The 22,035-nt window shown below is 38.9% G+C and overlaps 1 protein-coding gene across 1 annotated transcript in view; it reads left to right on the top strand.

Annotated features, from left to right (window-relative positions):
* The first annotated feature begins 199 nt into the window (after positions 1–199).
* rnf11b (ring finger protein 11b) overlaps positions 200–22,035 on the top strand; it is a 22,364-nt gene continuing 528 nt past the window's right edge. The window contains exons 1-3 of the mRNA XM_017693543.2: positions 200–763; positions 15,707–15,876; positions 16,987–22,035. The exon at positions 16,987–22,035 is cut by the window's right edge and continues 528 nt beyond it. Coding sequence (XP_017549032.1) covers positions 641–763; positions 15,707–15,876; positions 16,987–17,158 — 465 coding nt within the window. The 5' untranslated portion in view covers positions 200–640 and the 3' untranslated portion in view covers positions 17,159–22,035. The remainder of the gene's footprint in view (positions 764–15,706; positions 15,877–16,986) is intronic.

The following is a 22,035-nucleotide window of genomic DNA, read 5'->3' as shown; positions in this document are numbered from 1 at the left end:
TTTGTAATGGACAGTTTTGCATGTAAAATATTTCAATGAGAAAACACGTAGATAAACTGGCCGTCCGTGTTAAAGTTTTAAGGCTTTAAACCTTGCTGTTGGATGATCTCATTGGAAGAAGAACCTTTGCAACTAACTTCGTTGTTGAAGAAGAAGGCCTGTGATTGGCTGATGAAGTGGGGGCGGGACTTAATGCGTCTGTCTGAAAGGCCGAATCGCCTATGAGTCGCCATTGAGCGAGAAAACATTTGATATAGTGGAATTTGTACAGCGACGGAAACAACGTTTACCACACAGCTAGATACAGGAGGCACGACGGCACATCCCGGTAGATATTTAGCTCGTTTTCCCGGTTCCGTGGAGACATGCTTGGTTAGGAGAGGCAGCCGTTCTGAGACTTGCCTCTGTTGTCGGTGCTCAAGCTGCTAACATTACTTTTGCCAGCTCTTTGTGTCGACATGGTTTGTTTTTGTTGACGGAAGCCTCTCCTAGCTTTGGCTGGGACCCTTTGGGTAGATGTTTAAGTGTCAGAAATTGGGCTTTGGTAGCGAAATACACGAGTGACAACGGCATAAACGACACAGTGAGTTAGTTAGGATCCAAAATCCGAACTGAACGGCAAGGTGTTTGGAGAGAGGAGATGGGCAACTGTTTGAAATCTCCCACTTCGGATGATATCTCTTTGCTCCACGAGTCGCAGTCAGACAGAGCTAGTTTTGGCGACGGCACTGATCCGGAGCAGGAACCGCCACCGCCTTACCAGGTAGGTTAGCTAAGAGCCTTCAGAAATGCATCATAAAAGTCAGGGTTTCTTTTAAATACAGCGACACGGCGTAAGGTTAGTTAACACACCTCTTTGTTCCTTAGCTACGTACAACTCAAAGCTCGGAAGCAACGACGAGTAACGGTAGCCGTGTTTATTAAGCGAGACCTTTTTGTGTAAAAAAATTATATACATATATATCTCCACTGCACAAATCTTCGTCTAAAGCCACGAGGCAACATTTTAGTTACTTGTCTTAGCCGTTGGCCTCATGTATGTTAACGTTAGTTGTGTTGTCGAGCTTTATCCAAAACTCACTGTGTGCTGTGATCCAAATAGCCTAGCTTACTCAGTCCCCTTTGTCTTGTGTTTTACTGGATGGACAGTGTCTGAAACCTGACGTACTGTTTACAGACAGGCCGTTAAAGCGTACCATGCCAAATGTTTCATCATATCAGCCGTTTTCCTTATCGATTGAGCATCCTTTTACACACCAAAGGATGTTCTTGCGCCGTCATTGATGGGTTTTATAGTGTGTTTGGAGTGTAATTGGTGTCTACACATCTTTGGTATCGATGTGGGTCACTTTTTTCTTAGCGTTAGACGGGAGGAACTGGCTGTATGCCCTCCATCGTTACACTTGGGCATCTGCCTAGTCTTGATATTAACTCACACTGTAGACTGTTTTACTATTTACTGATTTACCATCGAGATATTTGTTCTTATTGTGTGATGTAAAAGTATAAGAATAACCAAGAATTTTGAGGTTTTAAGGTTATGTGTTTTGAGAAGCAGGGAACAGTAGGTCTTCAGGTACTTAACTGTGGTCATGAACATGTGAACCACTCCATCGTTGTCCTAATTGTCACTGCTCAGTTCACTATTTCCTCAGTCTGAGGAACATCTCTGGGAACAAAACTCCCCAAAATAGAAGTTACATCACTGGAAAATTCATAGCAAACTGCACTTTTTAGTTATTCAAGGTTCTGAGGGCTGCTATGAGTAGAGTTAACTTTGTGGCCTGTAATATTTTTATAAGGGTAGTAAGCAAGTGCATTGCTTCTTGTGTTATGTACTCTCTTCTAGCTTGATACCCCAGTGCAATGTTCTGGCCTGGTACGAACAAGTAATATTGGATTGCTTTCATGGACAGGGATTAAGCCTAGATTTGGCCTCACTGCAATGTCAGTGGTGTTTCACCGTTATGATTAAACTGGGCCATTGAGTTCTTTCACATTTTTTGTTCAAAGTTGTACTTTGCAGAGACTGATTTGAATGAGAGAAGCTGGTTCTTGATGCTAATGTTTGAGCCCTGTATTTTGCAGCATTTTTGCCTCCAGCTCTGTCAGATATGCAGACATAGTGTTCTGATGGAGGATAAGATGAGACAGATAGTGTTCCCACTCTTTTTGGTACTGAAGTTCTAAGAGCAGGAGTTACAGATTCTCTTTGACAGTTTCTTCTGTCAGTATACGGTCTCGTATACAGCGTATGAGGAAGTGTATAGCTAATAAATAGTCTCTCTCTCCATCTCTCTTTCGTTTTATCCATCTCTCTTGTTTGTTCCTTCTTTAGCTCCCTCTCTTTCTCCCTCTCTGACTCTCATCGGGTGGGTGTTTTTCTGGACTCTGCACTTTTCTGCTTAGCACAAGCAGAATTCCCCTAGGCTGCTCTGTATTGCTGTGGAGTTCTTTAGTCTCTAGGGTGCAAGATCAGACAGGAGTGTAAAAACAGAGAACTAGACAGCGGAGGAGCCCTTTTTTTTCAGCCCAGTCTCAGAGACCGGGTCTGCTGCTTCACACAGTATCCTGACAGCCCTGTGCAGCTGAGGCTATTGTTGGCTGGCTGTTTGGAGGTGTGTTTGGACTGTGTGGAGCAGACAAAGAGAGGGCTCGGGCCAACTTTAGAGCCCAAATCATTTTCAATCTCGGCGCATTCCTGTGCTGCCTGCCAAGAATGCTCAATGCATTTCTCTCTTTCTTTTTTTCCTCCTCTCCTCTGGAAAGTGGAGAGCTGTAGACAGGCACTGTTTTCTTAGCTACTGCAGTAGAAATCTGTAGCTTTTCAGTGTAATTCTTAAGACCTTTTTCTGTCTAAGAGGTATAGCCCAGTGTTTGCAACCTAATATTTTTCTGCTCCTTGTGATTAGTTATGACAAACAGTAAATTTGACAAATTTCCCTTTAGAAAACCTGCTAAAGCCAGTGGGCAGCTGCTTCAGGAAAGCTGTTTCATTTTTTTCTCTGGGAAGCCCCTGTTCTGTATGCCACAACAAACACCTTTGTCTAGTAAAATGTGCTAATGTTGCTGTAAAAAAGCCTACACCCTCAGCAGTGAAATCCTAGTCTATTGTTACTTTGGGGCACGTACGTTTCAGGCCCATGCTCTCACCCACATGCCCAGAACTGCCAGCCAATGGGTCTTTTGTGTGCTGCCGGTTGGAAGAGGACGTCCTAGCGGCTGCTCAGCAGTTGGCAATGCGTGTTTGAAAATGGAGGAGGGAGGCCTTTGGAGAAGAACCCTGGGCTCTTTTCCATCCTCAAGCACAGACATATGTCCCAGGAAAGACCACAGGTAGCATGACAGGAAGGAGCCTGTCTTTGTTGTCAATTTCTTATCAGAGCGGTCATGCTTCCTGAATCATGCAGTTGCAGTGTTTGCAACAGTGGTGTAATAAACTCAGTGCACAGGCTTTCACCAGTTCCACTGAAGCCTCAGATGAGCGATAAGAAACTGCAGGGGGAAGAGTTCTCTTTGTGCTGATATGACGACTAGGCCTAGATTGATGATGCAGTCACTAAAATGATTAAAATCAGAGATTTTTCTGATATTGATAATATGCGCTTAGTGCATTATCAACAAAATGGTTATCGACACAATGTTCTGTCCCTCAGACTTTAATCAGTTACTTCTTTAGTACACAAGCTGTGGATGTGTGCCTTTAGCTCGCTAGACAGGAAGGGAGAATTGTAACCATTCACTTGTGAAACCTCAAATGAGAATGTTACGACACCATTACATGACACCAATGTCTCAAGCCCCATCTTGCTTGTGGTTTGTTCCTCCACTCTTATGTCTCTCTTGACTTGTGTCCAAAAGAAAGACCACAAATTTAGAAAAATCGTGAATGATTAAGAGTAGAGATGCATCGAAATATCGCCTCCTGACACATTTCTGCCGAATATGGTCAAAAATGTTACTTTAAGTTTTTGGTCATAAATTTTGTCAGAAAAAGTGTCATTTTTTTAAAACAAATAATTTAAATGATGATAAAAACCTTGTTTCCCCCCCCCATTCTTTCTCCTGCATTTGTCTGCTTATAACGTTTTTCACAGCAGCACATAAATAGTGGATAAGGTTGGCTGCATAGACCTGTTTTTGCGGTTGAGATCGGATGATGTGCTCTGAGCTTTTTATACAGGCATGATATCAGTACTGAGTGTGTTCAAGCAGCGCAGCTCAACAGCTGTGTTTACAGAACATTGTGTACTAGGTATAATAAATGTTTTTATTGTAGATTTTCATTTCTCCCATCATGTTTAAGACTTCAATTATGTTCATATGTGAGAATACTAGTGTTTTCCTTAGGGCTTCAATTTCACAATACAATAAATATCACGATGCAAGTGTAACAATATGATTCAATACAATGACAAAAGACACCAGATGTAAAACCCCTTCAAATTTGTTCTCAAACCACAGTGATAAATACATTATCTAATGTGTCGCAGATCACATACAGCACGGTATAATCATCTCTTTAGAATTTAACATGAAGCAGCTCTACAAAGGTAAACCAAAAATGCTAACATCTAGGGGCTAGTCACAAACTGATACCTCACCAAAACTGTGAACTACACCACGTCTGTGAAAATGAAACTAACTCAAGTACACAATGAACAAGGATTACACAGGTCTTAACAATAGCAAGAAAAGATACTCCCTTCACACACAGACACAACCGCAGACTAATGAATGAACAACACTGTGCTCCATGCGCAACAGGCAGAAGGGACTTGATTGAGACTGGACCGGTGCTGAATGACAGGAGCTCAGCTTTTATGCAAATAACAATAAATAAAGAGAAACCCAAATTGTTAGCACATTTGGCAGTTGCTGGATGCAGGTTTTCACAGGTTTTTCTGAATTTCTCCATAATTGAATCTTTGAAATGTAAACAAAGTCATTCAGAGTAGTTTAATGTGAAACATTTAATTGTAAAGAAACTTTCCAACAGAGTGGTGGTGATGGGAACCAGGGGTCATTCTGTCTACAACACAGACACAACCATTTTATTTAGCTTTTCAAAACCATCAGTGAACTTACATGTCATTTGAATTTTCATATTGCTGCTGTTGTTGGAAGAAAAGCTCATATTTCCAAAATAATAACTTTACAAGAGAAGTAAAATAACTACTTTTACTTTTAATGTAAGTCAATGGAACCAGACCCCTCCCCCCAAGTCATTTGGGGTCAGTTCTTTTTGTCTATTCATCATGAAATTTAAATGCAATGTAAAGGGAGATGGGTATTTTCAAATTAAGTCAAAAACTAAAAAATTGGGAAAATTAGAGATACATGTTTTTCTTCAGACAGCAGTGTTTTTATTTTTATTAATAATGATAAAATGTACTAAATCTTAAAAAAGAAAACCTTTTTTTTCTTCGGGTACTTTTGTCATACAACACCCTGCTGCATGTACCTCTCCGCCTGCAGAGCTAAAAAAAGTAAGTTGTAGTCCAAAACCTCATAAACATAACTGTTCATTACAAACTTAACTGTTGTCTGACATCAGTCAGCATATTCATAGAGACTTTCTGTGAGAGAGCTTTTAGAGGCATTAAACCCTTTTGATGTCTGGTTCCCATCACAATCACTGTCAACAGTTCTGACTTACGTTTCTTTAGAAATAAGTGTTTCTCATCAAACCCTTCTGAACAAATTTACATCTTACCTTTTTACTTCTGTAGAAAGTGTAAAACAAAATAGCTTGAAGTAGAAGATTGTTTGTTTAAGTAGTTTGAGCATGATGGCCTAATTGTACAAGTCTGTCTTAAGTAAATCAGTTTATTTGAAAAGCATCTTATTTAAAGTCCTTAAAGCAGTTGGACATTGATATTAGCTGATACTGAAGGTTTCAGTATTGGTATCTTGTAGGGGGGTGGGGGCGTGTTTCTAGTTACAGAGAGTTTCTGTTTGTGTGTCTTTGGTTGAGGGGGTGAATGGTGCAAGCTGAGCATGAAAAGATGAATAGTGTAACTGTATGTGCAGGAGAGAAAGTGAAAGGGAGAGACAGCAGATGCATATGTGTGCATGTCTAAGGCTTTGCTAGAAATGATGGCGATTCCCTGTAGCCTTTTTTCCCAAAAGCGCCGGTTCATCATATCGATTCCATTCATGCTGGCTGGCGGCCCGTTCTCCGGCTGTCGGTTTATTTTATGGCTCGGCTGAGGCCTGTTGCTCCCTCACTCTTTCCTCTGTCCTGCAGAGAACACACACTGTGGGTGAGTGCGAGACAGCTCAGCTGAAATGTAGCACCCTGGATACAAGCAGCCCCCCAAAAGCCTGCTCCTTACAGCCTTATTTATCTTTCCCTCTACTGCTCACTACCTTCTGTCTCTATCGTTTTCTCCACTTGTTCTGTCTTCTCTACAAACATACACATGTCTACAGGGAGCTGTGAAAGCAAAAGAGAAGGCCAAGAGTGATACAGTCTGGGGCAGAGGTTGTTAACAAGCACCTCACACACTGAGAAGGAAGAGCTTTGATTTATGAAAGCAGTTCAAGATGTTGGAGTTGATTTTCCTTTGTGCCTCATGATTCTGCAGTTTGAGAAAACAGAATGCTTTCCATTAGTGGTCAAATGGATAAGTAAAATTAATGTGATTTAGGTAGAGTTTGCTTAATTTTACGTCATGTTCACCAAAGTTGCCACAAAGTCACCACAGATTTCCTTTTCTACAGGCAGGTTGCCTGATGTTGAGAGTAATAGTTCGCTTCTGTGTGCTGAATAAATGGTAATACTGGATGTCTTTGACATTCTATGTTGACTCGACTCGAAACAAAACTCTGGGTCATAATGAAAGATGAAAGGTCAAACCAGTGCAACTATCTCCAACACAGTCATTTTGTGGTGTGACTACATGTTTGCGCACTTACTGTGTGTGTGTGTGTGTGTGTGTGTGTGTGTGGAGAAAATTTTAGGCCAAAAGACCCTTTCTGCTTCTTGGTTAAGACTGATTACTGCTCTTGTTCTTTATGAAAGAGGGATTGAAGGAAAGTGTTGATTTCTCTGAAAGCAAGAAATTCAGACAGCCTTGACAAAGAAACCATTCACATGCGATAAGGTTGCGTAGACCATGTAGAAATAGTCCTTTCTGCTGAAACACAGCAGTCCAAAGTCTCAGGTACATAACAACGCCTAACAATTATGAAAAAATTGTCCACTGATATTAATATTAAAGGAGTTAAAAAATCTGAAAATGTAGTGTGATATAGATTTATTTGGACAAAAAATGAAACCGTCTTCAGTAATTTTTTAAACACTTTCACAATAACATTTTCACAATACTTTACAGCTGATTATTGCAGTTCATTTATCAACTGTGAATTTCAAACTGTCAGACTTCTAAACCACAGACAGGATAAATCTAATTATACATAGACATGTCTGTAAAATGCAACTGTTTTGCTCATACTGCATTTGCAAATAAGCAAGAATAATATTGCTTGATACTGCAAAATAAAAGTGCCTCAATATCAGCTTGTTGGTAGTGACTGCTAAAAATATGAATAGGTCAGAGGCAGTGTGGCTATAACTAGAATAACTGCTCTAGCTGGCATTAGCTATGACCAAAAAAAATGGTCTTTTCAGTTTAAGAAAGTTTATTAAAATTATTATGTAAATTATTGTTATTTCTCAGTTTATTTAAGGTATGAATGTTTTGCTCCTACTGTATTTGCCATTAAGTTATATTACTTTACACTTTGCTAGCTACACTATGAAACATTTACATATAGTCAGATAGCCTAATATTTTAGATTTTAGTGGCCAGCCCTTATATTGGCTGGATTCTAGTACATCAACTTAAGAAAGCAAACTTTTTTATTTGACTTTGTATGTAAAAAGCTCAGGCGTGCTGTAGGAGTTTTGAAATCCCCTTGGTGTCATTGCAGAGGTATTAAAGTTGAGTGCACAACTGTTTGTAACCACATACAGATGCTCTTCAACCCTGCCTCTAACATGATGCAGCCTTTATTTTTGAAAGTGTAACAAGATATTGTTTTGTGTGTTTGTTACTGTTCATTCTGATGTCTGTGTTTTAGGCTGCTCTGTGTGGAATGTATGCTTGTGCATATGTAGGACAACGATGTCTTGATTTGAGGCAAGTGTTTACAGGTTGTCATTGCCTGTCTGGCAGCTTGCTGACGTGCTGCTGCTGCTGCATATGGTGCAGTTTGTTTAATATACACCTCCTCAGAAGATGGTAGTCCTTGATATCATCACACCAATAACGGTGACAGGACATCGCTTAGTGCTTCCAAAAAAAAGGAAAAAAACCACACACAACTGGGCAGCTGACTGTGTAAAACTACGATTACTGTTGTGCTAGTAGCGTGTCTCTGTTAACCTATTCTTGAGTGATGTCAGTATTTTGTTTTAACCCTGCACTTCACAGGACTTATCCTCAGATAAATGTTTCTAACTAATTTCTCTGAAGAACATCAGGCTGTTTTCATTCCCAGAGATATTGAATCCTTATTCATTTTGGTAGGTTTCGCACTACAAAGGCCAAAATGGGCCAAAAATTGGTCAGAAATTTTGCAGGGATGCAAGCACTCTGTTACGTTCACTTTTGCCACCGTGAAAAGAATACTCTGGTGTTAGATTCTCTTTTTGGTCATCATAAAAATGTTTGCAGCAGTGAACTGAAGCAGGGTTTATCTCGTGATTTTTACTGGACCACGGTTCAGGTCTTTGGTGAGGATATGAATCCTGAATATGGGTGGAAGTAAAAAGGCCAAAGTAAAAAGTTCAATAAGTAAGAAAGCAATCTTAGTTTAACAAAGTAGCAGAAATATTCAAACTGACACTCAATGAATTCACCAAATGTAGTAACACAAACTGAATTGTAGATTTTGATTGGTCCTTGTACTATTTTCTGGATCAACGTACTACATGCTGACTTGTCATTTTAAATTATGTTCCTTATCTCCATGAACAAAGCACAGCAGTAGCACAGTAGTCATATTCAGTCAGCCTACAGATACAGTATTAATTTTTTATTGCCCATCTGAACTAAAATAATCTCTTGTTGTAAATATGTACCAAATTTCCTATATATTAACCTTTTGATGTTCATATGGTGTGTTTGGGACTATTAAAATTAAAACCAAGTTGTTGAACATGGTGAACTAAACAGTTCCATTGCGAGTGCACCAGAATCCACCAAATTAGAAAAACATTCTCCTAGTAAAAATGCGGCTGGACCCCACCACAGGGTATTGGATTTTTAACACATGCCACTTTTTTCACTGCTTCATGACGGATCAGTTATGACAGTTCCACGGAATGCCTGATTTGTCAGCTTTCTGTCAGGAGAGCGGATCTTAAATGTTTGTTAGTAGAAGAGGTGACATTTTATTATGATTTGTGATTGATGGTGTTGAAGGTATGATTGCTTACGGTCTCCTTTATATTTTTGCTAATTCTTTTATAGAAAATTGATGGCAGAATGTTAACTGAATGCACACAAAAGAATTTGTGTAACTCCTAATTAAACATGTCATTACACTTGAATCGTATAACAATAATATTTGATTTCTAAGGGTTAAGCCTAAAGAGAGAACCTAATGTTCATTTTTGTTAGTTCCTATTTAAAGAGGAATGCTACCCAGTTTTTAAAATTTCTATTATTCAACTGTTGAGATGTAAACGAAATCATTCAGAGGAGTTTGCGTTGAAATGGTTGATTCTATAAAAACATCTTTATAATGGTGGTGAAATGTACCAGGACTTTTTTTTCAGGACAATCATAATAATGGTGCAATAGTGAAAATCTGAAAGAAAAATAAATTTTAAGCTAAAGCCTTCTCTTTAGGCTAATGCGTCTAGCTTTTAGAGGTCAAAAGTCTGGTTCCTATTGCTGCCACTGTGAGCAGTTGGCTAGAACATTTCACATTGAACCCCTCTAAATGACTTTGTTTACATTTTAGTCATTTAATTATACAGACAGTCTACAATTCCTACATAAGTTGATTTGATATATTTTCAAGAACATGCAATAAAGATGTTGATGTGGGCATCAGCAGATACATTTTTTTTCAGCCTTACATAAATACACTGGTATACCAACCAGAATACTGTGACTGTACTTTTTTTTTTTTTTTTGGTCCTCTTATGCGAGTCATTTCGTACTGGAACAGGTCTACCTTTGCTCCTGGGCAGTAGTTCTCTGTGAGTAAACCTTTTCCAGCATTTCTCCCACATGCCACTTGCTCATCATGTACTTGGCTTCCTTCTTCATTATCATAAATAGCTGCTGGTGTCAGTTATGAGGAATTCTTTATAAAGTAGGATTACTCGGAATTGGCCCGAGGCTTCACCTTGGCAGGTAAAGAGCAGATTCTGAGCAGTGCTGGTTTCTGTGTGGGCCTGCATCGACCGGCTGTGTGTTGTGCTTGAGTCATGCTAGCCTTGGCCCTGCTTGGGGCTAATCCACTGATGCACAAGCACAGGAACGTATGTGATATCTGCAGTTACTCTTGAGGATGGATTGTGTCACTCGTCTTGTTCTCTTTACTGTCATCCTGTAATGGAAGTGAGGTCATTGAGTGATATCATCTGTTTTACAGTGGAATACTGAGATTTCTTATTCAGAGTAATGCCCAACTACCTACAGCATTGAGTAGTATGAAGTTATTCATGTCCAGGAGAGCAAAGTCCACTTTCATGAAAAAAGAAAGTAAGTTTTAAAAAAAAAAGTGTGTCTCCAAAACTAGAATTCAAAAGATCATTACAAGGTTTAGAGAATCTGGTAGACCAAAACTTCCACAATTAAATATACTATGCCTAAATCTTCCATCTTTTAGAGACAGGAGAAAATCAAGCTCCACACTTGCTTCAGATCTAAGGTGTTTCTGACTGTCCTTCCACTGCAAGAAGACAATGCACTGCTAAGAGTCTTTTAAGGATGTGTAGCTGTCAAAACGCCACATCTCAGAAAAGGAAATGGATACAAAAGAGGAAAATTGCAGCGCTGCTAGTGTTCTCTGAACACATTTCTGGCCAGGCCTCAGCATCACAAATTGTTTGTGATTTCTTGGATTTGAGAAGCAGAAAATGCAACCATCGTCTAGGAATGAACTTTAGAGGTGTGGAAAAATGTGCCTGCAGATTCTTTGATAAACTAAAAGCAAATGTTTTGAAAAGAATGGAATCGGTAATAAAGACAGAAAATATTGACATTATGCTTGTTCTAGCTTCTGTGAATTTTTTTTGTTTTTTATATATATATATATATATATATATATATATATATATAAAAATAAAGGGTGGACTTTTGTGTAGTACTGTACATAAAATCATGACTGCGTGTATGCATGTGTGTCTGGAAAGAGTTTTGCGGGTGTTTGTGTCTTGACCTGACTGTGTGTACAGACTGCCCAGCGGTTCTTGCGATTTGCTTTTGTCTGTTCAGGAAGAGGGAGGGGGGTCTGTAGAGGGAAGGGAATGGTGTGATCTGCCAGCTCAGGGATAGAAAGACTGAGGGAGAGCAGAGAAGACAGAAAGGAAAGCCTGGGTTTGTTTTGGGGCCTATTGCTGTTGGAGGGGGGGGCGGTCCAGACAGTACATTTTGTCTGCTCTGCGTCCGGCTTCAAAAGCTTACCAGACAAGAAAGTCTCCAACCTCTGAACCTGCTCTCATTTTTACTCTATCCTCACCTAAAGCTTGGTGATATAAAAGGTAAAACACAGTGAGAAATATTTTAGAAAAATACCTCAATGTTGATAAATGTTGATAAATGTTGATGATTAAGAGGAAAAAGAAACCCCAATAGTTATTATTGCAGTGTTCATACAGATAACAAGTGAAAACATTACAGTAAAGTGAGGTACTTTGGTGCAGTAGGTGTTATTTAGTCACTGTTGGAACTTTGTATCTCCAAAATGTGTTAAATGTTAAAAATAAAAAGAAAATATTGTGCTCATGTACAATGATGTTATTTTGGACCACTTCTGTAGGTCCATTAGGTCATTAAATGTTCCTACGCTGTATAGGGTAGCCAGTGTTTTCAAGTGGTGGAAAAAATTTGGTTTGATATAACAGCCATTTGTGAATGCCTCAGTAATGCATGATTTGTCTTGTGATGCTCATGGTATGAATGTTTTTGAGTGTAATGTAAACACCCTCTCCTTCTCACTCAACCTTTTTTTTGTTCCACTGTTGGTGTCCAGACTTTAGCCATTTGCTTAATTTTAGTGATGTCTAGCTTTACCTTCACCTCTTCTTTCTCAAATTTCCCACTTGTCTTTGTTGAAAAATAATTCAATATATAATTTGTGTATAGATGAGCTGAACCAAGAACAGTGATGTTAATTTCAAAAAGATGTTATGGCAGTGAGAGCTGGTGTTTGTGCCTAGAGGGTCTCTGCATGATCCTGCTCCATGATTAAGTAATAGGAAGGTGTCAGTTGAGAGAAGCTGATGCCGTCGCTAAGTGATCATGTTCTTTCCTCCTCCTCACCTTGCCCCTCCCTGCACTGGCATACAGACCCCCCCCCCCCCCCAATCAAACGGTGGAACGTGAATGCTGACCATAGTGTTTGTCCAGCCGTCAGTCCAGCTGACCCTGCCACCTCCTGTCTGTCTGTGAAAGACACTAGCACTTGTTTATTTTGCTCTAGCAGGTTGTGGCATTGCAGAACTTATTTAAACTGTGACAGGCAGTCCGGTCTTTGTCAGGTCATCCAGCCTACTATGTTGGCGTAAGCTGAAATTAGCGCAACGCCACTGAGTCATACAGCTGATGATGTTGCTGGCTCATGCTAGTGTCCATCAGTGAGTATGTCCACCTGTCACTGAGTGTACATGCACCGTCTTAAGGGAATTATCAATACCTATTTTATTTGTAGGACTACAGCTATATTCAGTTAAACTGTCCATCTGTCCATCCATTTTCTAAGCCGGAGCTTATCCCAGCGGTCATCGGGCGGAAGGCAGGATACACCAGGGACAGGTTGCCAGTCCATCAAAGGGCATCAGTTAAACTAAATATTTTTTGATACATTGGCTAATCAAACCATCAGAGGGGAACACCCATGGTGTTTTTGGCTTTCAGAAAAGGTCTGATGATTTCTGTGAGATAAAAAAGTGATATCTACGTAGAGCCATGCTATCTTCTTCATAGGTTAGCACTTTGGCTGAACTTCAGGCCCAAAATGTCAGATTAACAACTAACATAATTAAGACAGTGGTATCAACCAGTTTTGTGAGGGGAAAACCATCACTCTGGGCCTTATGAAAGTCCTAGATATGTCAACAGAAGCAGCTCTATACCAGGGCTAGTACAAACTTCAGACGTCTTTTACAAGCTTTAGTTGTCCACAATCAGTGTAAGACTGCCAAAAATGTTAATGTGAATCTCACTAACAATGTTAGAGTGCCATAGGAGCGCTACCAGAAAGAGCGTTATTGCCGAGGATGCCACCTCCCTCATTTTTGTGAGTTTTGGCATTTATGTGCCACACTTAAGGTCTGGCTTTAATAGTAACATTCCTCCGCTGCAGACCATCATGCATATAATTTTATACTATTTCAGTTTTTTTTCCCCATCATAGGGCCATCATCATACAAAATTCTCTGTTTGACACATGATTTCTTTTTTTATGGTTCAGTGAAACAGAAGTCAGATTGCCTCCAATGCTTTCTGTAGCATATTACAATATGGCAAAATGGCCACATGTATCATATGAACATTACAGCGGATTGTAGAGTTAAAGTAAATGTAGCATAATATTTTTGCTTTGATCAATTGTGGCAGCCCAAATTGCTGATGCCCTGTAGAGCACTTCAAATTTGTCATCTTTTCTGCTGAGAGCAAAGTGTTCCTTTTACATATCCATGTATTAAATTGAGTTATTAGTGGTTGTGGGTGTGGATGTGTGTGATGCGTTTGAGCAGGCAGTCTAGCTTGTTTGGTTTGACGTGGCAGCACGTGGTTGTGGACTGCGTTCAGTGCTCTGACCTACATCTCCCGCCTGTGTGCTGACCTGATCTCACAGCTCACTTCTGCTGTGATTGCTGATATGAGGTCATATGTGGCCCACCCAGACCCAGAGGTCATCTACTGGTGCTGCATCACCCAGCACAACCCTGACCGTATACACACATCTTCTCACCCTCTAGAGGCCTGCATGTATGCAGCATCCGTGGGGGAAAAAAAACTAGTCAGCTTACAGAGGTAAAATTTAGAGGGGTGTGTGTGTGTGTGTGTGTGTGTGTGTGTGTGTGTGTGTGTGTGTGTGTGTGTGTGTGTGTGTGAGTCAAAGAGCAGAGAGAATGCTGATCATGTAACAGGGGGAACATGCTTTACTGCACGGCTGTGAATCTTCCATCCAGCTACCTCAGCTGCATATATTTACAGTGGCACTTTGTAGCAAAATTTATTCCAGACTTCTTGAGGGAAGCATCTATATTGTAAAGCTAGCCAATTCTGATGTAATGTCCTCCTGCAACAAGGGATACTGGTAAGGATGGGCGATATGGAAAAAATTATTTCAGCAAACTTAAGGGGATTTTCACTTTACACAATTTCTGAGGTTTGTGACCAACTTGGAATGGTGAACCACCAAAACAGTATTGTCAGAGTGTTATTTGATTTGTAATGGAGACATTTTTGGTCTTGAACCTCTACTGGTTCTCCACATGAGCAGTGATTTACAAATTTCTTGTATGTCTCATTTAGGAGCTGTGATATAGCTTCACATGGCTGACATTTTCACTGTTGATCTGCTGCAGCTCAGACTGTTTGAATATGTCTGCGGAGACCTTTTTTTGTAACTGTTTGCTATTTTCATCATAACAGAAATGTTAGTGTTGGATTTTAATATTTCTTCATTTATTGTGTCAGAATGCTTTGCCTTATTTTTTTAATACATTTTTTTGCAAAAAAACAAAAGTGCCTTTTTTTGACCATTTTAGAGGCCAATGTTTCGGGGCATGAGAGATAGTGGATTTATGTCTCATTAGAGTAGAAATTATTCACTGTTTAATCCGAATCCGGGCCAAACTCGTTTAGAACTGTTAGAAACCACTGACCTCACCAGTTTCTGTTTTCATTTCCCCATGGATGGGTATCGATTGAATAGCGCTACAGTCTTTGAAGAATTTCTGGTTAAGAAGTATTTCATAGATGAAAATTTTAGATCACCAGACCACCTAGATGCGCAATGATGTGATCTCAGTCCGTTATGAACAGTATCAGATGGTATGTTTGCACTCATGGTGGAGTACTGAATGACTTCATACCGCACACCCATATCCCCCCCTACTGATCTCTCTAGAGACTGCTGAGTAGGCATCCATTTCAATGGAACCCATTCTCTCTTCCTTTGTGTGTCTCTCTCTTTCTGTGCATGTTAGCAGCTCCCCACATTTGCAATGAAACTGTTCAGGTGAAATATTGCCCCCTAGTGGACCACATTTTTTCCACTCGCAATATGAAGATGCTTACTAATAACCATAGTCCATTTCATTACTGAAGTGCAGTTTCCTGTCTCACCTTATTACTCATGTTCTGATATTGGTTTACAGATTTGAGGCTATTTAAGGAGAAGTGTTTTATTTTAAAAGTTTTATTATTGGACCGTTATATGCATTGATTTGTGCTTTGACACTTGGTGTTAAGAAAGTTGCACATGTTGTAAGCATGTGTGTGTTCAGGAGCAGATCCCTGTGCCCATCTACCATCCCACCCCGAGTCAGGCCCGGTTGGCGACGCAGCTGACAGAAGAGGAGCAAGTGCGCATTGCCCAGAGAATTGGCCTCATCCAGCACCTGCCAAAAGGGGTGTTCGACCCTGGCAGTGATGGCACTGAAAAAAAGATACGGGAGTGAGTATCTTATTTTAATGCCTGGGTTTTTTTTTTTGTTTTTGTTTTAGAAACTTTTTGAACACTTAACAATTAAAAGAAATCTGAATTTTTCTGTTGGTTAGTTTTTGGGTCTTCTTTAAAAAAAATCAAATCTTGACCTCAGGATCGAAAATGGCATTGAACATAAAATATACATATCATTACTCATTCTGCCAATTATTATTCATGATTTTTCAGTACCAGGACTGATCCCTTGACTTTTATATGGATTTTTTTTTTTACTTTAAGTGGATATATATATATATATATATATATATATATATATATATATATATATATATATATATATATATATATATATATAAAACTGGTTAGTTCTTTCAATTTGGTGTTGAATAAAACTGAATTTTCAATTCTCTGTAACACTGAAGTAATTTAGGTGGTACCCAAATTATTGAATTTCAGTACCCGCCTTAATTGTTACACCTCTAAAATGGTAAAAAGTGTTACGATGACAAACTGAAAAGTTGAATGTAATATGTATTATACATAACAGTCAAAGTACAGTCCTGTGTTTAAAAAAAAAAAAAAAAAAAAAAATCAGACACCAAGTTTCATTTTTCATTTCCAGTTAAAATGGCCATTATGTTATTAATGTTTCAGACGATATGTCTGAGATTACATGTAAGATACCTTGCATAAGCAAGTTGAAATCGAGAAAAAATAAGAATACTTGCAAATCAAATAAAGAAGTTGCTGGTTTTCCGAGAACAGTGGATTGACGACCCCAGAGTCCAGACCTCAACATCACTGAGTGCAACCAGTGCAACCAAGACTAAATTTTAGAGTCTTTGAAAAACTCAAAGCAAGTGTCCCTAACAGAATGGAAGCTGTAATGAAGACAAAGTTTGGACACAATGATGCAGAAAAAAAATCTGTTGAGTACGTCTTCTGCCGTTTTCCCTGATATTTGTTCTTAATGACTGTTTTGACTTGAATATAAATAAATGAAGAGTTGTCTCTGACTTTTGCGTAACTATTACATATTAGTATATTGAATAGTGCTTGGGCCTTTTTTTTTTTTTTTTTTTTTTGAGCTGGCTGAATAATGTTTTCTACTCTCTCTAGGTGTGTAATCTGTATGCTGGATTTTGTATATGGGGATCCCATTCGGTTCCTGCCCTGCATGCACATCTACCACATGGACTGCATCGATGATTGGCTAATGCGCTCCTTCACCTGCCCTTCCTGTATGGAGCCTGTGGATGCTGCACTTCTCTCATCCTACGAAACCAACTGAAGGCTGTGTTGATCTTACCCCTACACATACATATGCGTGTACACACACACACAAACACACACACACACAGAGCCCCCAGTCCCAGCTCACACTTTTCTTTTCAAGGAACTAACCCTTCTACAGTTCCACAGTGAGGAGTCTGGAAGGGGTAGTAACCCATGGCACCATGGGATACTGGAGGACCTGAGATGCTCTCCTGGGTTGTCCTGCTGGACAGGGAAACCTGCATGAGCCACACAAGTGACTGTCCTTCTTTAGCATCCCGACAAACCATTCTGCTGTGGCAACTCTTACACTGGACGGCATTAAACAGTAGAAAATAGTACAAAAAAAGACTTAGGGGAAAATGCAATTTGTCTTGTTCTCCCTCCTCTTCTCTGTCGGTAGTGCAGTGGGGAGTGGGGCTCTCTCTCTTTCTCTCTTTCTTTCTTTTCTCTCTAATTTTTCTCTCATTTCTGTTAAGGGCTCATTTGATTTCTCAGCTGAGATGAAAATGAATATATTATGAAATGCGCTTGCACACAAATTACAAATGGTAAAATTTGCACTTCTCAGAGACAATTTATCCCACCAAGCCCCTCCCTGTCCACACAGAGGCGTGTGTGACCACTCATTCCATTCAGCTCCCAGCCTTCAGCTTTCCTTTTGGGTACCCTGCAACTGCAGCCACTTGCTGTGGTGGGAAAATAGAAGTAGAACCTCTCCATTGGTGGGCATGATCAACATGCCTGAATGCCAGTTAGCCTGAAGTGTTTTTTTTTTTTTGTTTGTTTGTTTTTATTTTGTTATGATTTCTTTGTTTGTTTGTTTGTTTGTTTTTTTATTTTTGGTTAATTTAGGAGTATCCTAAATATGCAGTGTTCTCTGTAAGAAATTGGAGATTGAGACAGTTTTTATTTTTTTGGCTCTTGAACACCTTGGATTTAACATGTAACTGTGCTTTTGTGAGGTTAAAGTGCATTCAGCTTTAATTTGAGGTTATGTATGACCATATCAGCTGGAGCATGTGGGAATTACAGCCGTTTTTATACATCCTCTGAGGGGATGAGAAATCATTGTGGACATTTGGCTGCTCAGTTGTTTTTTGGCCTGCATTTCACTGCATGATTAACTCATGCTCAAGATGATGATAATGATATAGAGTTGCCTCTAGATGTGGCATTTGCATCTGAAGTCTCTTGCTGTTTTTCCAATGGCAGTAAAGCAGGCCAAAAAAATCATTAAATCACATGGAGACACAGAAAACATTGGGTGTGTCAGAATCAACTGTTTGGTACATTGTTGAGCAAGAACGCAATAGTGAGCTTACCAGTAGCAAAAGATCTGCCAGATCACTGAAGACCAAAATAAGGAACGACCAAAGAATCATAAGGAAAAACTGATGACGACATTGTAGATGTATGAAATACACCTGCATGATCTGCGGGAGTCACCACAAGTTGCAAACCACGAGCATGTCTCAAACAGAAAGGCCTAGATTAAAGAGTACATATAAAAAGCCTGTGGAATTTTGAGACGTACTCTTCTGAGCAGATAAATATTAACCCTGGACCAGAGTGACTGACGTCAGCTGCAGGATGAAAGAATTTCTGAAGTGTACAGAAGTATTTTAACTGTTCAGCTCTGACCATATGCCTCGGAACATGTTGGATGGCACTTCATCTTGTAGTAGGACAGTAACCTGAAAAATGCAGCTGTGGAATTATTTCATTGGTCCAAAAGTTGGACATTGTTGATTGGCCAAGTCAGTCACCTGACCTGAACACTGAACTGAGCATATATTTCCCTTACTAAGGACAAGACTGAAGGCAAAGTAGAGAGAGAGAGAGAGAAAAAGGCAGGAAGTGAAAATGGCTGCAATAAAGGCCTGGCAGAGAATCACCTGGGAAAATACTCAAGACTGGGTGATGGCTGTTAGTTGCAGACTCCAGGCAGTTATTAAACCTGAATAACACCATTTAAATACATTATACAAATAGTTTACAATAATATGTACAGTTACTTATGGTACTCTGAAATAGAACTGACCCTGAACAAAAACAATCCTATACAGTTTGCTATATATTGCATATTTTTCTGAAGTGAAAATAAATTAACACAGCCTCTAGAGGGGACAAACTTAGTTTCTGCAAAATCAGGTGCACACTTTGTTTATTTGCTAATTTCAACAAACAAATAAAGCATTAATAATAAACGCATAAAGCATCAAATATAAAATAAGCCAAAATTTTACCCAAGCCACATTTTATGTTTCTGCTTTCCATATGTTTAATTCAGCAAATAAAAAGTATTTATTTACCATCCAAAAAAAACGTGATCTTCAGAATTTAGGCAGTTCAGCAGAAAGCAAAAACATTTGAGTTTTATTGTAGGTTAATATAATGAGATTTTATTCATTTCATTTCTATCATGACATTTTACACAGCTGTAGTGATGTAGAAAAATATAAATCAGAAAAAATGCATTTTATTTTGGTCTGGACAGTCGTGATATACATTGTTGTATTTGATGGCATTTCAGGTTGCATAAATTAATGCTTTATTAAAGTTGTTTTCTTTACGTCCCGTTATATTATAGATGTTAACCAGAGATGTGCCACATTTGTATTTGGAACGGTTCTTTCAAAAAACGGTTCTTTTTAGTACCCAGCAAACAAACCCAATTGTGGTAAACTGGCCTGGATACTCTGTGTGAAGGAAACAATAGATTAAAAAAAAAAAAAAAACTAAATACTGCTTGGCCACCGTTGTTAATGATAAAACGCTCTTCATGTATTAACACTGAAAATCATGGTGTACTGGTAGAGATGATGTATTGTCCACCATGTTCTGTATGAATTTAGACTAGAGCCAAAATAAGAAAAATTGCCAATGTCCAGTTGCTTACAGAATGCTCTGTAAACCCTCGAGAGGAGGAAGTTTTCTGCTTAGGTTTGTTCTGGAATGCTGTTGCTTATGAATGACTTGTGAGAAGGTTTGGAAGCATTGTGGCAGAGCTAGTGCTGCCATTGCATTCTGAAATATCAGAGAACCTTTTTTTTCTTTTCTTTTTTCTTCATTTTCTTTTAATCATATTTCTTGTGCTCATATTAATTAGAGTAATTAATAGTAGTGTTATAGCTTGTTTATTACCAGAACCAAATCTTATTTAAAAAGATCACTGGAGCAATGAAATGCGTGGCAACAGTCTTGACTGCTATAAGTATGCAAGAATAGTTTTAATTATAAGTAAATATGAAAATATTGGATAATAATGGATAAGGATTATTTGTTGGTGACCTATTAGTAGTTGAGTACATTCTATTGTGTGCATCAAAGGCAAACTTCTGGGGAGTTACTTGCCTTCCTTTTCTAATAACAGGACTAATACACATCCTGTTTGTTAATCCTTTTCTTACATATACACCACAATGACTTATTAAAAAAGTATGCATGAGTGTGCAATTACCACACCATTTACTTTGACACTTTGATTTGCAGAGGCTTTTACCCCCTCATTTATCTGCATATTTAAACCACATACAGTAGTTTTGCTGTTGTTGATGTACTTATAGATTGTTTTGTGACTAATTTTTATTTTAATCAAATCTCATGCTTTAAAGGAAGGTCATCAAGCATAAATATGACAACGTAGAGACTGTAAATCTGTAATTGCATATCTGACTTTTCATAGTAATTGTTTTTTGAGGTCAAAGTCAGTTTGAATTACTTGCACAGCTCTTGCTCGGGCAGCAGGAGAAAGCAGTTGTTGTTTTGGCCTGCCTCCATACTGTGTCTCCTATTTCTTCTTTTTTGCCTCTCTTTAAAACAAAACAAAACAAAAAAAACAACACAAAAAAAACAGAAGAGGTGTAAAGTTGTCAATGCATGAACCGAAACCTGAGTGAGACGGACGTGCAGTGGCCAACAATCTGTGTATACATCTGAAACATCTCTTAGCCTATGTGTAAGCTGTTCAAATACAGACCCTTCCTTCTTCCCCTCCCTTATTTGATGGTGAAGCACAGAAGAGCTTTGAAAATGTTGCTCCATTTTTGTAACTCCCCTGTCATCAGTTCTATAAAAGGAAAACAGAGTCATCTTCATGACTAAAGGAAGTGGAAACTTGTTGCTGGTTTTTGTTGCGCTGTTTTTTTGCTCTTGATATTTGATAATGAGGTGGTATCCTGCCCATCTCCCTGTTACCATCTTCATCTCTGAACTTACCCAAACATGTCAACAAAAAATGAAACACAGAAGTGGCTGCTATTAAAGTAATCTTTTTCCAAGTTTCGTCTGTGTTGGAACACGTTTCTTGTGGCTGTGTGGTTATGATAGGGAATTTGTTCGTGAAACCCTTGGGTTCTCATATGTGGTCAGCTTAACGCCAGCTAAGTTTTGTGAAGTAACATAAGAGCATAAGTATAAGAGTAGCATAAGTTATTTTCTTTTTTTTTTGAATGGCCTCGCCATATTTCCCTTATAGAGAATAATTTATTAACTGGGCATTCTCAAAGGGGCATTCTGGCCTAAAACTAGCATTGTCATGTGCTGTTCTGTAGTGCAGTGTTGCATCATCCGACTTGTCGGTTTGATGGAATTCATGATATTATTATTATTTTTTTATTTTTTTTTTTTTTGTATTTTCAGCCATTGATGTTCTCTCACTATAATACCCAGCATGTGCTACACATATGTCCTACAACTCCACATGCCAGTGATGAAATGAATCCTGACTGCTAACATTGCTGCGGATGTAAAGGCTAATAAATGCAGGTAATGATAGCCAGTTAACAGGAGAAAAAAAATGTTTCAAACAGCCTGTCCAGTGCTTGTAGTTTTTCAAAAATGTCTCACACCTTCAAGGAACAATCAGATCAGGGTTTTGCTAGTCTTTAA

This window comes from Pygocentrus nattereri, chromosome 28 (assembly GCF_015220715.1).
Source record: "Pygocentrus nattereri isolate fPygNat1 chromosome 28, fPygNat1.pri, whole genome shotgun sequence".
NCBI lineage: Eukaryota > Metazoa > Chordata > Actinopteri > Characiformes > Serrasalmidae > Pygocentrus > Pygocentrus nattereri.
This window is presented reverse-complemented; position numbering and strand designations above follow the sequence as displayed.